The 23,663-nt window shown below is 43.7% G+C and overlaps 1 protein-coding gene across 2 annotated transcripts in view; it reads right to left on the bottom strand.

Moving 5' to 3' along the window:
- Positions 1-499: 499 nt before the first annotated feature.
- Positions 500-23,663, bottom strand: part of CRK (CRK proto-oncogene, adaptor protein) — a 37,766-nt gene continuing 14,602 nt past the window's right edge. For both annotated transcript variants that reach the window (XM_029611650.1, XM_029611648.1), the window contains exon 3: positions 500-6,236. In XM_029611650.1, coding sequence (XP_029467510.1) covers positions 6,229-6,236 — 8 coding nt within the window. In that variant the 3' untranslated portion in view covers positions 500-6,228. The remainder of the gene's footprint in view (positions 6,237-23,663) is intronic.

Raw genomic sequence — 23,663 nt, 5'->3', positions numbered from 1 at the left:
AAAAAAAGAAAATTGAGAGCTCCACAAACCATGAGGCAACTGCACCACAAAAAAGAAGAGACTGAAGGGGGACCTCACAGGATGAGCAGATAGTAGCAGGCTGTGCATGCTCAGTCTGCTGGTCACAGCTTCTAGAAAACTTTGACAAGTTTTCCATGCCGGGCTCCATCTGATGTCACCCACGAGGACTACCATTCTGCTTGTCCTAGGAGAAAATAGGTTTACCAACATTTGCTCTGTTAGCTGATTTCTTTTCTTGTAAACCACTATAAATATTTGCTAAAGATGCCCCCCCCACCCCTGTTCAGCTTCCTGCCTACAGACCATAATCTAGTTTCTATAACAAAGTGAAAAAACAAGTTGCATGAGCTGTCCCCTTAGGCTTACACAGTCTTAGTCCCATAATAGTTATTCCATTCCACAAAATGGCATTTTGCACTTCAGCTATAATTCTAGCTTATTTTGAAACTGTACCTCTAAAATAAAAGTTCAATTACTGTAGACTAGATTTGTAATTTTTATTTCTACTTATGAACATACATACACTACATACTAAAGAAAAATAAAAAAAGTTCAGAACTGTTGAAAAAGTGTATAGTGTTATAATACATTGGCACATGTTCATATATATATATTGCTCCAACACTGGTTTGCTAATCATCTCTCCCCAAAAAAAACATCACAATGCAGTTACTAAAGTCAATTAAAAATATCTATTTGCATTATTAACAAGAAAAGTTCCTACAGATCAATACAAGTTTATCCAGGTCAAATACTAAAAAAGATTGACTGTTCTGAAATGAGATAATATTCTGTCAACTTGATGTTTTCAGATTACTCCAAATATGCTGTAATGAATAAGTGCACTGTAATTAGACAATATATCAGAATATTAAGGTTAAGGAAACTTGTAACTTGTGCTCAAAATAACCACTTTCCCAGTGGTTTACACTGGAACCATGGAAAAGTTAAGTTTTCTGACCAAATTCTAATTGGGGCTTTTGCAGATTTGAATGGAAGCAGATAAATATGTTTATGAATAATTTTCCTAAATGATATGAATTGAGCTAATGAAGAATTGTAATCTATTTCTCTTGATTTAATAGTGTGATTGCTCTGTTAGTCCATATACACACAATTAAGATTTTTAAAGTGATATGTATTTAGTTCAATAAACTAATCTGCTTTCTGAATTATACTCCCTTCATCAGGTTAGCACACACTGATCTCATGAATACTTGTCAAAAGGTTTTTACATTGGTCCAATAAACAGCTTGTTTATTTGCATTTCTGCCTCTTGATTTTAGCTATAAAAGTAGAATAACTTGTGCTGTACAAATGCAAAATTTCATTTTCATCCCACTAATTCATCTGACCTGAAAAAGGAACAACTTCAACATTTAAGGGCCAAGGGTGACGCCTCAAACCATGTGACATTTCAAAACTCCCAAATATTCTATCACTTACTATGAAAATATTCTGATATTCTTAGTGACTGATGGGTTGATGCATTAATGTAATATCTCGAGGGGTCAGAAGATAATTACATAAAATAAGGAATTTTTGCTCCTGGTACAATAGTGTCTTAAACACCTTTTGTTTAAGGTGTAAAATTGTTTCTCTGCTCTAAAAACTCTGCAAGAATTCTTGTAGAGTTTTCCATGCATTTTGCACAGCTAACCAAATCAGAAACCAAAGCCATCATAACTCTTTAAAAACAACTTCCAACACAATTCTTTTAAAAGTTAGACCATCCATCTCCACAGAAACAAATAAAAAATTACAAAGGCATCAAAATGGGCTTCTGCTGTATTTACAACTTTGATGGATTTCTTTCAGATGGATAAAAGTTAATTTTGGGAGAGGTTAAGCTACACAAGATACCTCCATGCAGAGAAGACAGCTCCCTTTCATTGCAAAAACATTTTGTGCAAGGCAAATACATTCATTTATAAGCAAATCATAAGTTCTGCACCAAGGTAATTTACAGACCTTGCCCAAAATAAATAAATATCAAATGCTAAGATACAGGTTTATTAATATAATTTAAACTATACATGTGTGTACATAAACCATTAACATTTTGATACCACCCTCTTTATTTAAAGTAGTGTTACAGACACGTTGCATTTAACCACAAGCAGAAGAGGCAGCATTCTTCTTCAGGTTGTTTCAACAAGATGTCCATGAACAAGGACAAGCAAGTTAGCTAATGGATTTTGGTATCCTTTAGACTAAGATCCGAGCACAGGTTCTGAGCTTATGAGCAGATGGTGGTTCCTTTTGGTCTTTTGGCAAGTCTGAGAACCTGTAAAATATAGGGTTAACACTGCTACTCAAACCCAATTGGCAATAATTGTCATTGTATCACCAAAGTAAAAAAGGATTTTTAAATCTCCTGCTAAGAATAAAAAACAAATCAACCACTACAGTTGTGGCCAGAGAACAATCCCCATTGCACTCAATTTTTAAATGACGTCCAGAACGAAGACAGCATGACAGACCCTGGTGGGGGGAGGGGGTGAAGAAGGGAGAGAAAAGTCATGGTCATTGCTCAAAGGTAATGTTTAGTGGCCAGGTCACTTAGGGCATGACCCCCAGCTCAGGGCTGTCATTACAATGACTGGACTAATTTAGTCAGCCCTGTTTTGGTGTCATGCACATGGGGATGAAAAAAAAAAAGTCTGGTTACTCAGGCAACTAAACATTTATTCCTGCCAGCAGACTATCACCTCCTGCCTGGTGAAGTGTCAGCTGCTAGGCCAGGCAGAATGGAAAGTGCAGCTGTGGCCCGGAAAAGCATCATGTACAGGGCCATGGAGATGCATCTGGGGCCCAATGAAGATTGAAGAGGGAGGTTAGACAGAAAGGGAAGCAGGACAAGTGTGGATGAGAAAAGGAAAATGGGATGAAAAGAATGATGAAGTGATTTGTGAAAAGGAATGAAGCAGGCCCCCCTAAAAACCCCAAAAAGCAAAATCACATTCCTCCACACCCCCCCCCCCCCCAAAAGACAGAAGACTAACACAACATGCTAAAAGAAAAAAAAAACAGAATAGGGAAAAAGGAAAAATAACTAAATGAGAAAAGTTATAGATCTCAGGCCTCTAAATATTTTGGCTAGCATATATGTTTTCCAACTCTGCAAGTCTAGATCTATTCTTGTCCTAATGTGTTTTATACGTTCACACCACCCTGTTTTAAAAAAAAAAGTCACATTCTACGTTAGTGTGATGCCAAGGGCTCAATTGAGGGTCAGCACAGTGCCAATTCTACTTTGATACATAAAGCGAAAGTTGCTCATTACTAGTTTTCAAAATTGTAAAATCTGCTCAGGAATGAAGTTTTATAACAGCAAAGAATTTACTGATGAGCTTTCAAATATACTAGAACTGCTTGTGATATCTTTAATTTTAGTGTTATTTTAATTGATTTATTGTTATAAACCATTCTGGTCAGTCTGGTACTGGGTGAACAGTATATACAAATATGAAATAAAAATGGAAATAAATTACTAAATGCAATGAACACTCAGAACAGCTAGAAGCGACAAGACTGCAATATTTTATAGAGTTGCCAGCTAATTTCAAAAATGTTTGGATCTGTGATTTGCCCTACATCACTGTACTTATTTCAACAACTTTTTGCAGATCTGATAGTCATGCCAGATTCCCTTGGCTTGAGGGAATGTGGGTTTAGAGGAACACATTATCTAAGTGGGCCTGTCCTGAATTCCTAGACTTCTAGAAAATCTTCCATTCAATTACAGTAAGTCTGTTTTACAGTAGACTACTTCGGAGCTAGGTTTTTTGGACTATTGGGGCAAGCTTTATGTATCTTGTAAAATATAACAGTTAATCCCTCAATTGCTACTGGCCGCAATGGAAGTCTTCCAAGTATTTTAAGATAGTCTTAGTTGAGAAACTGAATAGTCCTAATTAATACTTAAGGGAAAGTTCTGGAAGTTTCATTTTATTTCAGATTAATTTGTCTTATTTGGGATGAGAATGGATATTCTGTATTATTGTGTCTGGCTTGAGTAAAATAATTAAATGTACAAGTACTGATGATTTATGTTCTATAGTAAACATTACAGGATTGCAATTTATTTTTGAGTGGAACTAAAATATGCATGAATTGCTCCACATTTGCTAGCCCCAAGATCCTTAATTTCTACAACTTGCCAATATCAAACAGTTTTACAGTCAATAGCATCTCTACATTTCTTACACGTTCAGCATAGCATAAGCATAGACACTTACACAGCACATTGTGGGGTCCAAATTCAGCCGCTGAATGACTAGATAAGTTAACTGGATACACTTATCTGGCCATCTTAACCAGGTTATTCAGTAGCATGGCAGTCTAACTACTACTTCCTGAAATGCCTACCGCTCGCTCCAGGAACACAGACATATCTGGCTAAATTGAAACCTGATAAAGAGTTACCCGGCTAGAATTTAGCCAGATAAGTTGCCAAATTTGGCTAAGCCATTTAGACAGATAACTTCATTTATTTGTCTAAATGGCTTTTGAATATCTGCATTTCTGTGCTAAACATAAAGGGGTAATCTACTTCTGCTGTAAACAATTCCCCATATTACTTGACAATTTTCTACTCAAGATTGAAACTGGTCTGTACTTTTAAATGCTATGACAATGCATAAATGTAAATTGTATATATATATATCTGGGTCTATAAACCTGATAGTGTTATAAATTCAATTAAATTTAGATCTTTCCAGTAATGCAGTGGAGATATGTAACAAAGTAATATTTCATGCATGTTAAAGTTCTGAGTGTTACACACCTAACAATACTCTTAGGAATCAGGACTTGCTACTACTCTGCAATGTAAGATCTAGGGATTTCAGCAGAGAAATTGTGTGCAATCTTCAAAATTTAGGCTGCTATGGTTTTTACAAGAAAAGCTGCTACCTGGAGGGCAAATACTGGTTTGAGACTGATGGTATAGACTGAACACAAATTGATCCATTACTAGAATACAAACCACCTCGGGATTCTATGAAAGATTAATTTTCACAATTATAAACTGCAGTTTGTCACAATGTACTGATGTGATCAAATAAGGAACATTTTTAATAAGGACTACTGCTTGCTTTTAAAAGATTAGTAGAAATATGATTTGGACCACAATTTTCAGAGGTATCTTCAGTAATTTTGAAGGAAAATAGAATCTTTCCTCAGTAACTGTTCTACAGTTTTTCTGTAGCTACAGAAAATACCTATACTGAAACTATGAAGATTTAAAACCATACTTGCAGTTGAAACTTACTGTAACATTAATACAGTTTCACTTGCATCTTTCTGAGCATTAATTTTATGAAATGGAATACTAAAAGTTACTCAGAGTAGAAGATTTAGGAATGATACTAAATTACTTGATTTTATCTCCTATACAAAAGAGCTCACTAACTCTAGCCATGGCTGGATGAGTCAGTATAAAGGGACATGCAGAGAAACATCTCAAATACCAAGTAGTTCCTGCAGCATGACCGTCTGTATTGCACAAAATGCAGAGATTTTCTAATGTGAAAAGCATCACATTTTGAATAATCAAATCTCATGTTTTTCAATCAAAAAATACACATGTACTCCACAATATATAAACAGATTAGTACTGTGCATGATTTGCTAAATTGAAAGGAAACAGTTCTTGGATTTTTACAGGAGGAAGAAATTAGTGTGATGAATAGAGGAAAGTACAGCAGAAGCAGATGTGAAGAGCTACCATTTCTATCACTGCCTGGTGCAGGAAGTTCCCTACACAAAAGGGAGGAAACAAAAGAACAAAGGTTGCTTCTCCACCCCCTTTTACAACCAAATACATAGCATTCTGCATATGGACAAAGCAGCATTATAAGCTAGAATTATCTAGTCATCCTGCTTCTTCATAGAGGAAATTCAAGTTCGTACCCTGAATCTTGAGAACCTTAGAAAGGAATGGTGAAATTCAAGCACAGGGATCAGGAACGGGCAAATAACCTACACTGCACTTAACATCTGTAGGAAACAGTCTAAATGGCAGTTGAAGAAAATGAGTATGTTCCCATCCACAAGGAAAGCTGTTAACCAACACTCAGCTGAAGTCCTCCTCTGGGTTCTGTTGATCCAGCAGACGAACATGTGTAAATGGAAAGTGACCGCATTACCATTACACTCTCCCTCCCATTGACCACTCACATAATCTTCGTGACCTTTACTAGTTCACCGACCTGAAATAAAGAAACAAGTAAATTATTTTCTTACAAAACAGCTCAAGAACTTATACAGTCATCTACAAAAGCAAAGACCTTTAAAGTGAACAAAGTTTTGAGAAAAAGCAAACATTCTTTTTAGTCAGATTGTGAGATGGAAAGTTTTACGTGCAAGTATTCAATGCAACAAGATAACCATACCTGCAGAAAAAACATGGAAATACAACAGTAGATAAGGACCATATAGTCTATCCACACAAATTTAGCTTTACAATTCCCATCACTTGCTCAGATTATCTGTATTTATCCCATGAGTTCTTGAATTCATATTCCACATCCATTGGGAGGCTGTTCTAGGCATCTATTACCCTCTCTGTAAAGAATATTTCCCAAGACTACTCAGTCTACCCACTGAGGCTGCACCATTCTCATTCCATGACCCCTTGTTCTAGAGCCTCTTTCCATTGAAAGAAGCTTGCCTCCTGTGTATGGAGGCCTTTGAGATATTTGAATGCCTACATAATATCACCCCTTTCCTCTAAGGCAGTGGTTCCCAACCCTGTCCTGGGGACCCCCCAGCCAGTTGGGTTTTCAGGATATCCAAAGTGAACATGCATGAGAGAATTGGAGAAATTACTTACCTGATAATTTCGTTTTCCTTAGTGTAGACAGATGGACTCAGGACCAATGGGTAGAGTGTACTCCTGATAGCAGTTGGAGACAGATCAGATTTAAATCTGATGTCAGCCCTAGTACATATATCCCTGCAGAAGTGCAGCTCTTCAGTATTCTCCTTGAAAAGCATTGTGGATATATGTATGACTGAATAATTTGAATAACTTGATTGACTTTATTACTTGGTTAACTTAATTTGAACCGGTTGGAATTGGTTATAGCTGGAAACCACCAGTGCCCTCAAACGAGAAACGTCAACACCTGGTAGGATGGATGTTCTAGCTGAAGGAAAGCATGGCTTACCCATGAATCACTCTGTCCTGGGGATGTCCCCCCGAGAATTCCATGAGTAACGGCAGCTGTGGGTGGGATGCCGAATCCATCTGTCTACACTAAGGAAAACAAAATTATCAGGTAAGTAATTTCTCCATTTCCTAGCATGTAGCAGATGGGCTCAGGACTAATGGGATGTATAAAAGCTACTCCTGAACCGGGTGGGAGGCTGCCCGTGACCCACTTAGTACTACCCTTGCAAATGCTGTGTACTCCAGAGCCTGAACATCCAGGCGGTAAAACCTGGAGAAGGTGTGGATGGAGGACCATGTCGCAGATCTCGGCATATGACAGCATCTTGGTTTCCGCCCAGGAAACTGCCTGGACTCTAGTAGAATGGGCCATGACTTGTAAAGGCGGTGGCTTGCCTGCTTCTACGTAGGTTGCCTTGATGACTTTTTTGATCTAGCGAGCTATGGTTGCTTGCGTGGCTGCTTCCCCTTGCTTCTTCCCGCTGTGAAGGACGAATAGATGGTCCGTCTTTCGTACGGATTCCGACCTTTCCAGGTATCGGACTAGGAGTCTACAGACGTTGAGATTGCGTAGGCTACGAGACTCTTCTGAATTCTTATGCTCATCTGGCAATGGTAGCGAGATGGTTTGGTTGAGATGGAAGACAGACACCACTTTGGGGAGGAATGAGGGAACTGTGCGTAACTGGATGGTTCCCGGGGTGAGTGAGGAACGGCCCCCGGCAAGACAGTGCTTGTAGCTTGGAGATACGGTGGGCCTGAACAGGCTGCCACCAGGAAGGCTGTCTTCAATGTTAATAGTCTGAGAGACAGGCTGCGAAGAGGTCTGAAGGAGCTCCTGCTAAGAAATCTAGGACCAGGTTGAGGTTCCAAAGACGCACCGGCCACTTTAGGGGTGGTCGGATCTGCTTGACTCCTTTCAGAAAGTGGGAGACATCCGGGTGAGAGGCTATGCTGCCGCTCTCGCTCTTGGTTCTGTAGCATGACAAATGCTACCACCTGTACCTTGATGGAGTTGAGACAAGCCCTTCTGTAGGCCGTTCTGTAGGAATTCCAAAACCACAGGAATTTTGACTGAGCGTGGAACTATGACGTGGTCCTCGCACCAGGCTTCGAACACTCTCCAAATCCTTATGTTAAGGATGTGGAGAACTTGCATGCTCGGAGTAGGGTGTCAATTACTGCTGAGTATCTGCTCTTCCTCAGGTGAGTCCTCTCAATGGCTAGACTGTAAGAGAATTGAGCTGGATCCTCATGGAGGGTCAGTTCTTGTTGGAGCAGGTCTCTGTGAGGAGGTAGAGGGAGGGGGCTCCCTGTCAGCAGTCTTCGCATGTCTGCATACCATGGTCTTCTTGGCCAGTCTGGGGCCACTAGAAGTACTGGTCCTCTGATGTTCTATCTTGTGGATGATTGCCCCCAATAGGGTCCATGGCGGGAAGGCATATAACAGAGTCCTGTGGCCAGGTCTGTACCAGAGTATCGATTCCCTGGGACTGGGGTTCCCGCCTGTGGCTGAAGAAACTGGGCACTTGGGCGTTGGACCGGCTTGCCAGGAGGTCCATGGTTGGTGTTCCAACAGTTTACTATCAATTGGAATGCTGTGGTAGACAGCCTCCAGTCTCCTGGGTCTAGACTTTCTCTGCTGAGGTAATCCGCAGCGACGTTGTCTTTCCCGGCGATGTGGACGGCAGAGATCTCTTGAAGGTTCGCTTCTGCCCATGACATTAGGGGGGTCTACTTCCAAAGACACCTGTTGGCTTCTGGTTCCTCCCTGACAGTTGATGTAGGCCACTGTTCTGGCACTGTCCGACATTACTCTGACTTGTCCGAGTCTGTGACCGAACCGTAGGCAGGCTAGCATGACTGCCCGGGCCTCTAGGCAATTTGATGTTCCACCCAGACTCTTCTTTTGTTCCATCATCCCTGAGCGGTCAGCTCCTGGCAGTGTGCTCCTCATCCTTGTAGGCTGGCGGCCATGGTGAGCAGGATCGCTCCCTGGCTCAGATGGTGGTCTTGTAGCCACCATCGTAGTTGGGTCCGGACTTTGTCCGGGAGCTGAAGGCGTACGGTGCAGTTCTAGGACAGTGGATTCCATCGTGATAGTAGTGAGCACCTTAGGGGTCTCATATGAGCTCTTGCCCATGGCACTATTTCCAGTGTGGATGCCATGAGGCAGAGGACCTGTAGGTAGTCCCATGCTGTGGGGCAAAGCTCGCTCAACAGGGTTCGCAACTGTGTCATCAACTTTGATCTCCTTGTCTGTGTCCGGGTGACCTTGTCTTGTTTGGTGTCGAACCGGACTCCCAAGTATTCTAAAGATTGGTAGGGCTGCAGACAGCTCTTGCTTGTGTTGACCACCCACCCGAGGCTCTCCAGTAGCGTTTTGACTCTGTTGGTCGCCTGGTGGCTCTCCTCTGGGGATTTCACCCTGATCAGCCAATTGTCTAGGTAAGGGTGTACATGGATTCCTTCCTTCCTCAGTGTTGCTGCCACCACCACTATGATCTTGGTGAACGTCCGGGGTGCTGTGGCTAACCCGAATGGTGGTGCCTGGAACTGGTAGTGACGGTCCAGGATCGTGAAGTGTAGAAAACGCTGTTGCTCTTGATGGATTGGAATGTGTAGGTAGGCTTCAGACAGATCCAGGGATGTAAGGAACTCTCCCAGTTGTATCGCCCCTTATTACCGAGCATAGAGTTTCCATGCGGACGTGAGGAATCTTCAGGTGACGGTTGACAGACGAGGTCCAGGATGGGCCTGAATGTTCCTTCTTTCTTGGGAAAGATAAAATAGATGGAATGATGTCTAGTATTTACTTGTGGAGGCACCGGAGTTATAGCCTCTAAGGCTAGCAACCTGGTCAGTGTAGCTTCCACTGCCATCATCTTGGAAGAGTCGTGGCAGGGGTGATTCCATAAACCTGTCCGGAGGGAGGTGGTGGAAATCCAGGTAATATCCCTCTCGAATGATGGCTAGGACCCACTTGTTTGAAGTTCTCGACCCATCTCTGGTAGAATAGGGCAAGCCTGCCCCCTATGGCTTCCTCCTTTGGATGGGTGGGCAGATTTTCATTGTGGGGTGCGGCTGGGGCCTTGGCCTGAGCTGGCTCTCCTTTATTGTGCTTGTTCCGAAAGGACTGGCTCCGGCCTGCGGGGCGGGTCACTTGATATGTGCTTCTATATGGGTTGAAGCACTATGATCCTCTGCCCCTGGAAGTTCGGGGGAAGTATCGCTGGTTTCTCTTATTCCTGTCCTCCGGTTAGCCATGGCAGTGGGGACTCGCCCCATTTGTTGGCTAGTTTCTCTAGTTCGCTTCCAAACAGGAGGGTTCCCTTGAATGGCATCCTTGTGAGTCTCGTTTTGGAAGATGCGTCGGTCGACCAGTTTCAGAGCCAGAGTTCTCTTCTGGCTGCCACGGCGGATGACACTATTCTAGCTGTGGTGCGCACCAGATCAGAAGTGGCATCCGCGAGGAATGATACTGCTGGTTGCAGGGCTTCCCCAGGAGTGTTGTTCCTGGTCTGCGATAAGCAGGCGTATGTCACCACCGCACAGCAGGCCGCGATCTGTAGAGACATAGCAGAGATGTCAAAAGACTGAGGATGGATTCCAGACGTCTGTCTTGAGCATCCTTGAGAGTGCTGCTCCTCCCTCCACTGGGATAATAGTGCGCTTCGAAACCGCGCAGACCATGGCATTGACTTTCAGACATGCCAGGAGATCTTTGGCGGCTGGGTCCAGAGGGTACATGGCTGCCAGAGCCCGCCCTCCCTTTGAACATAGTTTCTGGGGCATCCCATTCGGTTTGTAATAGTGGGAAATGATGGGAGGTCTGGCAGAGACCCTCTAGTAGGGGGTTCGTCTTAGGTTCGCCTGAAGCACTTGTGCCCAGGATAGCAAGTTCTTTTAAGCTGTGTGTGACCAGGTCTGGAAGCTCGTCCTTGGTGAAGAAGTATCTCATGGTTCGGTGGGGCTCTGTCCCTGGAGGGCATTCCCCTTTCTCTAGGGGTTCTGAATCCTCATCAGAGTTGTCCGTGTCCCCAAAGGTGGGGCTTCTGGGCGGTGGGATCACTTCCCTGGGCATAGAGGGTCCCAGGATGTTGAGGTCCTCTGGTGGAGCTTGTGGCCATATTATAGGGGGCCCCGGTTGCATGTGGATGAAGGTATGCAGACCTTTGAAGAATTCCACCCAGGAGATAGATACTAGGTCTAGACTAAGGGGTGCCGTGTCCCTGGGGAGCCCCGTTTGAGGGGGGTCCCTGCTGTGCAATGCTTGGTCCGGCGTACTGTTCGAGAGGCTGGAACCCAGTACTGGCTGGGGAGGGCCATGAGTTGGAACCCCTAGGGCCTCTTCGCACTGTATACACAGGGCCGTGGCCTCCTCATGCTGTGCAGCTCTGTGGCATGCTGGGCAAAGGCCCTGAATCTTGAGTTTCTTTTCCGGTGGTGCCATGGCTTGTGCGCGTAAAATACAGTTGTCTGCTCCGGTACGAAGTTGTGTGCATAGGTTTGGTGCGCGCTCAGGGAGTAGTGCGCTGTTGTGCGCACAGATCGAAGTTATGCGTCCAGCACAGTAAGCGCGTGGCTATACGTCGCTTGTGCGCATGGTAATTGGGCACGCGACGTTGTGCACACAAGGTATTTGTGCGCACGGATCGGAACGGCGAACAGATCAAAATGGTGACGTGACCACGCGGACAATATGGCAACCACCTCGGAGGGTCTCCACGTGGGAGGACCCTCTGATCTGACCGGGGTCTAGCCTTGCTAGGTCAGATCAACCCAGTGGCACTGGTCCCGGCTGGTGACCTGTGCGACTCCGAGCTTCAGAGACCAGAGACTTTTAAATAGATTTCTATCTTACCTTGTCTTGGTGCTTCCCGGTCTCGTTCCGGGCAGTCTCCGGCTGTGTGTGTTGGGGGGGGGGGGGGGGGGGGGGGGAAGAGGGAAAATACCTTCACCGCCACCTCTCAGCCTCACCCGATGTCAGGGGCTAGGTCCCTGCCGAGGGTTGGCTGCCGGACAGAGGATTTCCTTCTGAGGGATCGTGGAAATCACCTCAGGAAATTCTCAACTGGGGGGGGGGGGGGGGGGGGGAGGGACCCAATGAGTGTTACCGCAGGAGAGCAGGGCTCGTCTGTAGAGGTAAGATTTCTTATTTTGGTTTTCTTTGGTAAAATTATTCTAACGCTGTGCGAGCGTGCATAGAATCCCTAACTGCTATGGAGACTGAAAATACTGAAGAGCTGCACTTCCTGCAGGGGTATATGTACTAGGGCTGACGTCAGATTGAAATCTGATCCGTCTCCAACTGCTATCAGGACTGCACTATACCCATTGGTCCCGAGTCAATCTGCTACATGCTAGGAAATTGCATGTTATGGAGGCAGTGCATGCAAATTCTCATGTATATTCATTGTCGATATCCTGAAAACCCAACTAGCTGGGGGGGGGGGGGGGGGGTGTCCCCAGGACAGGGTTGGGAACCACTGCTCTAAGATATACATGTTCAGATTTTTAAGTCTATCCCCATATACTTTAGAATGAAGACCACTGATCATTTTAGTAGCCACCTTCTGGACCAACTCCAGCTGGTACATATTCTTTTGAAGATGCTGTCTACAGAACTGTACACAGCATTCCAAATGACATCTCACCAGGGACTTATATAGGGACTTTTTTTCTGTAAACCATTTCCTCTCCATATGCAGCCAAGCATTTTTCTGGCTTTTACTGTCACTTTATGCACCTGTTTGGCCACCTTAACATCAGATGTGACGACCCCAGATCCCACTCTTATGCAAAATTTTATCTCCAATACTGAACTTCTCCCTTGCGCTTTTGAAGACAAACACAAACCAAAGAAGATACAGGAAGAACTAGGCAAGGCAGGTTAAGTACAAAACACATGAAAAAAATAATTAACATTTGAGACTCTTAGATCTTATCCCTGGTGCAATTCTCCCCGAACACTTATTTCTTATCTGTCTTAATATTATAAGCTCCATGTAACACGGACCACCAAATCTTGTGTGTATCTGTACAGCACCGTCTACATCTAGAAATTAACAGTTGTAGCAGTAGAAGATTGTTTAAGAAAAGGAAGCAAAACTAGTAAATAAAAATTCATAACTGAAACAATGTAATTAAGATTCCCCTTTTCTCCTCATTCTCCCCATTTCATAATCTTCCCCCTCACAACTCAGCCATCACACCAACATTCCTCAGTTAGGGACCACAAACTCTGGCTCCTTTCAGAACGCAGCCAATGTGAACCCCAGGTCTGGCCACTAAGTATTATTGTGCACTTTCCCACCCTCAGGAGCTGTGAATGCTGCACTACAATATTTCCAGCACTGGCTAGCCCAGGCAGAAGAGATCTGGCCATGAAATCAAACTCAAGTTACTAAGCCCCCTTTAAGTTTTATTTATATTTCATTCGAGGAGACTTTTTTGCAAGCTCATCTTCCTTAACATCTAATAGGACAATCCATAAAAATATTCCAATACATCAGCTGCAGAACAAAGACTCCAAATAGGAAATCAAAACCATTTCAGGTTTCTGCTTAGCATTTCTACATCCAGAAGCATATCCAATTGACACTAGAAATGCATTTAAATCAATTTCTTTTCTCAATGACATGCGAGCTACATTTATTTTTTGTACCTAATTTTCTTACCCATTTTTCCAGTGAAGTTCACAAGATACAATAAAACTATAAATACAATCACTATATATAACAAAAGACAAAATATAAAAACCATTATAAGACAACAGTTGCTACGGTGACTCAGCTGTTTGGAATCAAAACAAACCTGTTGTACCACCTAGAAGGAATCTATGGAGGGTACTTTAAGCATAAAGTCAGCCATCCAAGAACCCAGGGGCTCAAAATGTAAGCCAAACATAAGGACAAGAGAAGTTTGCTCAGAATTGCTTGTAAAATAGCAAAGAATTGTTTTTGGCAGTTAAGACAATAGCAATGAATTTTAACATGCTTACAAGACCCTACAATACAAATTCTAGACTTGTCATCTACATTAGAAATAGAATACTATCAGGCAGATTCAGTAAACTGCACGGGAGAGCCGGCGCTCCGAAGCGAGCGCCCACTCTCCCAACACGCGCCCAGGTCACTCTCCTGGGCGTGCGATTCAGTATGCAAATGAGGGCCCACGCTAATAAGGAGGCACTAGGGACACTAGCGCGTCCATAGCGCCTTATTGGCAGAAGCGGCAGTCCACTCATTCCTTATGATCAGCAAGCACACAGTTGTTGACAGTCCCTAGTATATGAGCTGATTGACTGGAGACCAGTAATTGTGTTTTTTCACAAACAGCCATCTTGCGGAAAAACTTAGTACTGGGTCAAGCTGCTGGGTCAAGCTGCAGGATTATAAGCTTGAGTTAAAATCTTGCTTTTTGAAAGGAAAATTGGTTACCTGCTAATTTTCATTCCTGAAGTACCACGGATCAGTCCAGACAAAGGCAGCAGATGAAGGCAGAGAACAAAACCGAGGCATTACCACATAACCGAGTGCACCACTTGCAGTCCTTCTGAATTGACCTGTACCTAAGCCAAGATGTTCACCTTAACAAAAACCCCCAATAAACCTTGGGCAAACAGACTTAAAGTTGAAGCCCCCTGCAAACTAGCCCCCTTGACTTAAGAAAAAAATGTACAGTTTATCACTGATCAAATCGAATGTCAGCTCAATCAGCTTAGCCATCTCCAGAAGCAAAGAAATCTTTCGTCAGAAGGGAGACAGGTCTCTGACTGATCCGTGGTACTTCAGGAACGAAAGTTAGCAGGTATGAACCAGTTTTCCTTTCCAGTTCGCATCCTGGATCAGTCCAGACGAGTAGGATGTACTCAAGCCCCTCTATTCTGGGCAGGAACTTGAAAGACCCGTGTGCAATAAATTCACCCCAAACATCACTTCCTCTGGAGCACGCACATCTAAGTAATAATGTTTGGTGAAAATGTGGAGGGAAGACCAAGTTGCTGCATGACAGATCTCCTGCGGAGAAAGCAGTTGACACTCCGCCCATGAGGTCGCTTTCGTCCTAGTGGAATATGCTTGCAACCCCTCTGACACCAGCCGGCCCTTGCAGATGTAAGCCAAAGCTATCGTCTCCTTTAACCAGCGAGCAATTGTGCCCTTGGAAGCCTTATTTCCCTTCTTTGCGCCACTGAACAGGACAAAGATTATCTGATCACCAAAAGGGATTCATCACCTTGAGATATCGCAAAAGGATAAGATGCAAGTCCAATAAGTGAAGTTCTCTAGCCATCGAAGAATCAGCTGTCAAGTTCGAAAAGGCAGGAAGCTTGATCACCTGATTAAAGTGAAGACAAGAGACTACCTTCAGCAAAAAGGACAGAACCGTTCATAAAGACACTCCATCGTCTGAAAAATGGAGGAAAGGGTCTATACATGACAACACCTGCAGCTCAGAAATTGGCCTAGCCGAACAGATAGCCACAAGGAAAACTGTCTTAAAGGTTAATCCTTCGACACCCTCTGCATTGGTTCAAAAGGAGGCCCACACAGCATCCGAAGAACCAAATTCAAATTTCCTTAGAGGGGCAGATACTTTGCCCCTCTAAGGAAACAAATCACATCCAGATGAGATGCCAGCGGCTTTTCCTGAATTCTGCTACGCAGGGAACCCAAAGCTGCAACCTGGACCTGAAGGGAATTATATGCCAGCCCCTTAGATAACCTGCACTGCAGAAATTGTAAGATCTGCAGGAAGTCCACCTGTAAGGGCTGTACTTTATTCAGCAAACACCAGGATTCGAAAACTCTCCACACCTGGACATAAGCCATTGATGTGGAAGGCTTCCCTGCCTGAAGCAAAGCTGCAATCACCGGCTCTGAATATCCCTTTAAACTGAGCTGCCACCTCTCAAAAGCCAGGCTGCTAGATAGACGCGATCCTCCCGATCTGAAAATACAGGTCCCTGAGATATGAGCCAAGCGAACAAGCCTGTCTACCACGAGATGCAGAAGGTCCGCAAACTCCACTCAGGCGCCACCCTGCCCGGATGAATTTCAATGTGCCGCAGCACTCTTCCTACGAGTGGCCACGGAGGAAACATGTGTCGGCCATGGTTGAATGAGAGTGTCAATGCCCTCTTATCCGACCTCCCGTCTGTGACTGAAAAGTGATCTGTTTTCGCATTTGCAAGATTCACCTTGAAGTCTATCACTGGTTTGCCCCACCTTGCTTGCAGCAAAGCAAAGGCTTCCGCTGACAACAACTCCCACTCCCCCGGAACCAGACACTATATGTTGAGGAAGTCCGCTTGCATGTTGTCCACTTCAGCCACATTAGAAGCAGCTAGTCTCTCCAGATGTTTCTCCGCCCACAGGAACAGCTCCTGTGCTTCCAACACCAATGGACTTTTCGTAGCACCCTGACGATTGATGTACGCTGCGGTCACATTGTCCGAGAATACTTGCACTAACTTGCCCCGAACGAGCGGAAGAAATGTCAACAAGGCTTACGCATGGCTTTGGTTTCCAGTCGATTGATCGACCAAGCCGCCTCCTCTGGTGACCACTGACCCTGGACCAATTTCCCCAGGCAAATCACCCCCCAATCCAGAGAGGCTGGCATCCGTGGTTACAAGTAACCAGTGGGGAATTTTCCAACCCATTCCCCTCTAGAGATTGTGCTTCAACAGCCACCACGTGAGTGACCTGGCATCCTCTGGCAATGGAAGCTGAAATTCCTCAGTCAGCGGATTCCACCGGGATAACAGAGCCCCCTGTAGAGGCCGCATGTGAGCAAAAGCCCATGGCACTAAATCCAGCGTAGAAGCCATGGACCCCAGGACCCGCAGGTAATCCCAGACCTTGGGCACCGCGATGGTGCCTTGGGACCCACCGTCCCAAGGTGACTGGCGCCGATTCCAAAAGCATTGTCTGCCCAAAACTATTTGTGAAGCTTGCGCAGGGGCTCTGCCTGCTCAAAATCTAGCCTCTCAAATGGGCTCGCGGCAGAAAGGAAGGGTCCTAAGAAGTCCTGTCTTCAGGCAACTTATTGCCTTTCCACTCCAACTGCTTCACAAGCTTTTCCAAATCCTCCCCAAAGAGAAGCTTGCCCCTGAAAGGGAGGTTTGACAGTTGGGTCTTAGACCACACATCTGTCGACCAATTTTGCAGCCACAAGAGCCTGCGTGCCGCCACTGCTGAGACCATACTCCTGGCAGAAGTCCATATCATGTCATACAGAGCATTGGCAAGGACATAGGCCACTCTCGCCTCTAAACAGGCCGCCTGCGCTGCCTCAGATGCAGTTCCTGAACGATTGTCATGCACCTTCTGCACCCAGGACAAATAGGCTCTCTGCATCAGACTTCCGCATACAGCTGCTTGAAGGGCCAAAGCTGAGACTTCAAAAAACCACTTGAGCAGAATCTATCCTGGAGATCCTTGAGTGCCACCACTCCCATCAAGGCCAGAGAGAGCAAGAATTAGGCCCGTGCCAGCTAAGAAATGTAGCCCCCTATGTAAGGTTCTGATATGATATTTAAGAGAAATCGTTTTCTAAATTTCCCAAAGTTTTTTTTTTTTATTTAAGGCGGCTTTACAAAGAATTTTTGTTTACAAATTCTTCAATTACAACTAACTGCAAGGGAGGATGAAGATGTATCACTCCTTTCAAGAAATGGCCACATCTGGATAAGCCGACAAGGGACCACCATTCACCTGACCCCTGAAACAGGCAAGAACTGCTACCTGTATCTTTAAGGAATTAAGGGCCAACCCTTTATTCAATCCATCCTGCAAAAATTCCAAAATGAGCAGGATCTTAACCGAACCCCTTGCTCTTCATTCCAAGCCTCAAACACTCGCCAAACCTGCACATAGGCTAAGGAAGTGGAGAACTCTCTCGCTCGTAGCAAAGTGGTGGTCGCCACAGTAGAATATCCATGGCCCTCTCAAGGGCCATACTCTAAGACAAAATAGAATTACATTTTCATGGAAAACAGGCCCCTGCCGCTACAGATCCCTGTGTGGTGGAAACGGGGGAGGGGGGGGGGGGGAAGAGTCTATCAGGAGCCTTTGAGGATCCACATATCATGGGGTCTCCTGGGCCAATCTGGTACCACCCGAAGGACCATCCTTCTGTAACTCTCAACCCTCCGAATCATTCTGCCCAACATGGGCCATGGTAGAAAAGGCATACAGCAGTTTGTCCTCTGTCCATTTCTGCATGAGAGCATCAATGCCCAATGACTTTGGATCTTTTCTGTGACTGAAAAAAATAGGAGGAACCTTTGCATTACGAGAAGTCGCTAGCAGGTCTAGAAACAGAAGGCCCCAACAATCCACTATCAGCTGGAACGCCTCATCTGACAATACCCATTCTCCTGGGTCCAGACTGTCCGCTAAGAAAGTCTTACATTATCTTTTTCCTGCAGTATGCAAGGCTGAGATCTCCTGAAGATACACTTCCGCCCCTTCCACAATTTGGTCTATTTACTACAACACTTGCTGGCTCTTGGTTCCTCCCTGCTGATTGATGTAGGCCACTGTCGTTGCATTGTCTGACATTGTCCGGACTGCTCAACCCTGCAACCTGTCACCAAACTGCAAGCATGCCAACCGGACTGCCCAGGCTTCAAGCCAACTGATGTTCCATAGAGACTTCTGTACTCCAGCGCCCTTGAGCTCAGTTCCTGACAGTGAGATGCCCAACCTTGGAGGCTATTTGGAATAATATTGAATAAAATACTTGCTCAAAGCAGAGGAAGGCGACAAAGATTGGACCCTGAAGCAGCCTCTTAAGGTGAAACTCGTCCAGAGTTGGGCAAGAGTTTTTATTCAATAGTGCGCCAAATAAAGACTTTTCAACTATACAACGATTAGTGTCATCCTACTTTTTCTGCAATACAAGACCGTCCTCCGCTTGTCATCTGTTTGGACAAACCCTGGAGGCTTGCATCTGTCATGAGTACTAGCCAGGCTGGTGATTTTAGAGAAACCCACTTTTAGATGATCCGCTTGTAACCACTACTGTCGTTGAGAGTAGACCTCCATCGGCAAGTAGAGCTGAATCTAACAGTCCTGAGACAGTGGACTCCAATGAGACAGAAGGGAGCACTGGATGATGAATATGCACCCTAGCCTACAGCACCACTTCCAGGGTCACCGCTAATCTTAGCACCTATAAATAGGACCACACTGTCAGGTGTACTGTGTTCAGACACTTGCGCCAACTTCTGAATACGAACCTCCAGCAGGAAAACCCTGCCCTGCTTCTTGTCAAACCAAACACAGAGATACTGTAATGACTGAGATGGCTGAAGACTGCTCTTGGTCAGGTTCACCACCCACCCGAGCTCTGGCAACAAGGAGATCACCTTGTGCGACACCAGGAGGCTCTCTTCCACTTGCCCAGGATCAGGCAGTCATCCAAGTACAGGTGTAACAGAATCCCATCCTCTCAACTCTGCTACCACCACCATACCCTTGGAAAAAGTTCTGGGCACAGCAGCCAGACCAAAAAGGTAGTACTCGAAACAGACAACAACCCAAAACCACGAATCGCAGAAAATGTTTGTACTCTAGCCAGATGGGAATATACAGATATGCCTTAGAAAGAAGTAAACGAGAGCAAGCCATCAGGAACATGAAGCGATGTAAGGTCACTACCACAACTTCAAACACCTGCTCAAAAATAGTCTCAATCTTGCTAACATGAGCATCCTTCAATGCCTTTCCCCCTTTCACAGGAATAGTGGTCCACTTGGAGACTACACACAAGTGCATCTTCTGCAGAAAACGGAAGTGGTCTCTCACCACCGAATCCAGAGGGTATGGGCCTTCCAAAATCCAATCCCTTTGGAAATAGCCTCTGGGGCACCACTCTCAAGCTCAATCAATCTAGAATGGCTTCCATCACAAGGGAAAAAAAACCAAGAGGCTTTACACAAGGAAGATTTCTCCTTGGCTCAGAAACTGAATCTGCCCCAGGAACTCCCAAGCATCAAGGTCTGGAAAAACAGAGCTGGCAGTTCATCTCTATGAAAGAACAGTCACATAGTTCTATATGGCTCCAATCCGGGGCGGGGGGGGTGGCATTCCCAATCCTCGAGAGAAGTAGGACTGGCACCATCTTCCGAGTCAGCCTGAGCTCCAAAGGACCCACTGCAGCACTGAAAAAGGTAGAAGCATCCAGACAGAGGCACCTGAGGACCTCTTACTGAGCCACCTTCCCCTGCTGAGGAACAGTTGAGGGAGGGCCAAGGTTAGGCACCCCACACCTGGCTGGGAAGAACCAGGCTTAGCCATAAACAGAAGCAGCCAAGACACAGCCTCCAAGCAGCGCTGGCACAAAGCAGCAGGTGCTCCAGGAAGGAGACACCCGAAAAGAACAGGCAGTGCCAAGATAAGGCACTTAAGGCTTCTAAGCACAGGTGTTATCATGACCAACAATATGCTAAGCCACTGCTGGAAGCGTGCGTCTGCTTGTTGCCTATATTTTTTTTTTATATATGTGCTCAACTAGATGCCCAAAAATTATACAGGCACACCTAAGCGCTCACTCAGGTGACCAAAATGAGTGCGCACAAAAAACCAAGCGCACAGCCACTAGTCTGTGCTTAATGTGGGCGCTCAGAATTCAAGGTTTTACTATATTGTGACGTCAGCTTGCTCCATCTCCTGGCAGGAGAACATAAACCTACTGGTCATGAATCCATTTGTCTACATGCTAGGAAATCAGTTTGTTTTTTTCTTCCATCTTGCTCCTAGTCTTTGGAACTCTTTTCCTTTGTACCTGTGGTTTGAGAAAAATTTGATATTCAGAAAAACCCTGAAAGGTTTTTTTTTTTGTTTTAAACCACACAAGCTTTTCTGTCCACTCAATTGTGAGCTTATTTGATGATCTTAGTTTAATCATTTATGTGTTTTATTTTATTTATAGGGATTGTGATTTACCCATTTCTTAATGTGTTTTTATAATTTTGTGTTTTGGTTTTGTTTTAAAATTTGATGTTGGATATTTATTTTATTTATTGATCTGTTAGAAATCTGCATGTAGATTATGTTGTATTGTATGATGCTTAGGTTAAGTTAGGCAATCAAGTTCATAGAAATAAATTACTAAAGTATTCTGGCTAATGACCATTAACCTTTATCATACTTTCATTCAACTGGAGAAGTAATAGATGGAACATTAAAGCATAAATCTCGCTCATTTGCAAACTACAAGTTTGTGGGTCTTTTCGTTAGTGGACCCAACTATCTGGAATGCCTTGCTGGAGAAATTGTGAATGTCAGCGACTATAAACAGTTTAGAGAGCAGTTAAACTCTTGAGGCCTTCTGTTGGTGGGCTGAAGGGCTTTATTGGAGATTTGTATGATATGAAGTATTGCCATTTTGTCTGTTTATATTGTATATGTAGAACATGGAATACATCTAGCACAAGAAGCTTGTTATATTCTACTCTACATATAAGTTTGATAAATTAAAGACTGATATAGGCTATTGAGTGCACAGTTATACTTTTTAGTAAAAATGCAATTGTAATTTATCTGCTATAATGGTTTTGTTTTTGTAAAATAACCCACAGAAAGTCCAACAATGCTGCAAAGACAATAGTAAAGTACAAAAGACGATTGCAAGTAATTTGACAACTCATCCAATTCTTGGAGAAAAGGACCAAACTGTGTTCAATTATTTTCCAGCAACTGTCACTTAGTCTTAGGATGGTGAATTCCCTTGTTAAAAAAAAAAATCTTTTCTATTTAAAAAAATGTTTTTTTAAATGCTTATAAAAGGTGTATACTTCCCCTTCAACAAGTCCAATTCAAACAAGCCCGACATGATATGTTTCGTAGTGACTGCTTCAGGGGCTCCCAAATTATTCTTTACTGGTGGGGAAAATGACTGTCACAATTCCCACAAACTTTTAGATGAAAGATTAGCGGGAAAATAAAAATTGAAAACGATAACACCACATAGAAGACCTTATTCATGTCACAGAGCACTTGCTGGACACCATGAAATCTCAAATGCATTGGCTTTCATTATACAAGCACCTGCATTGTTTGTTTTATACGCTCACGTATGATGTACGTAACTCATATGTGAATGACGTCATTGGGTGACATAACAGAACAATGTCACAAAGTAGGCTACAAAAAAGCTCTATTTCTTTATTCAAACCTTGTGGGATAACTGAAGTCAGAAAATCCATCTCTGCTCCTGTTGGGCAAGTTTCTTGATTTGATCTCCTCCTCTCCAATGCACCGGTACCTTTTTCAAGACTGTCCATTTGATGTCATTGAAATCATGATTGAGCTGCAGGAAGTGAGTAACCAGGGAGCTTCCACTTTACCGGTCTAAGCAACTTCTATACTCAATGAGTCTAGTCAATCTTGTGTTTGGTCATACTGACATTTAAGATTGGACAAAATCATGTAAACAAAGATGATTTGCATGAAACCAAGTGGTAATGAAACCCACTTGCCCGTAGGTAACAAGACTTTGTCCAATAGTAATTTCAAAATGCACAAATCACACTTGCAACTGCTTTCTTTGTTAGGCTTAATACTTAGTGTATAATCGCTGGAGTGCACAACCTGGTCTTTTATGTTGCAACCCCTACAAAAAGCAATCTTTGGGGTTAAATGAAGTGGGATGTATTTTCTGTAAAATATACCAATGATTTCTAATAGCACTATTGTGCTATTAAGCATACCGAAGACGACAGCAGTTGCAAGTGTGATTTGTGCATGTTGAAATTACTATTGGACAAAGTTGTTACCTATGGGCATGTGGGTTTTCATTGCCACTTGATGTTTCATGCAAATGATCTTTTGTTATATACAAATAGAGTGGGGTGCTTTTTTGTAGCCTACTTTATGTGACATTGTTCTCACATCACCCAATGATGTGATTCACATATAAGCTATGTACATTATAAATGAGCGAATAAAACGAACACAGCACAGAGGTGCCTGTGTAATGAAAGCAGACATATTTGGGAGTTCCGGATGTCCTGTAAGTGCTCTTTCAGTGATGTGAATATAGTCTGTGATGTTTTATCTTTTTTCAATTTTTATTTTCCAGAGAATCTTTATTCTAAAAGTTAGTGGGAATTGTGACAGTCATTCTCCTCACCAGAAAATAATAATTTGGGAGCTCCTGAAGCAGTCACTACAAAACATGATATTGTGTTGGGCTTGCTTGAATTGGACTTGAAGGGGAAGTATATACACTTAAGCATTAAAAAAAAAAAAAAAAAAAAGCTTAAAAAAAATACTTTAAGGGAATTCACCACCCTAGGACCGAAGATTATAAGTGACCATTGCTGGTAAATAAGCTGTCAAATGTAAAGACTAACTTGCAAATGTCTTTTGTACTTTGTTTTTGTAAATGACATTATGTACGTGTTTTATTCCACCTAGAGTTCTATCTGGAAATAGGCAAAATTATAAAA

Source organism: Rhinatrema bivittatum, chromosome 8, assembly GCF_901001135.1.
Source record: "Rhinatrema bivittatum chromosome 8, aRhiBiv1.1, whole genome shotgun sequence".
NCBI lineage: Eukaryota > Metazoa > Chordata > Amphibia > Gymnophiona > Rhinatrematidae > Rhinatrema > Rhinatrema bivittatum.
This window is presented reverse-complemented; position numbering and strand designations above follow the sequence as displayed.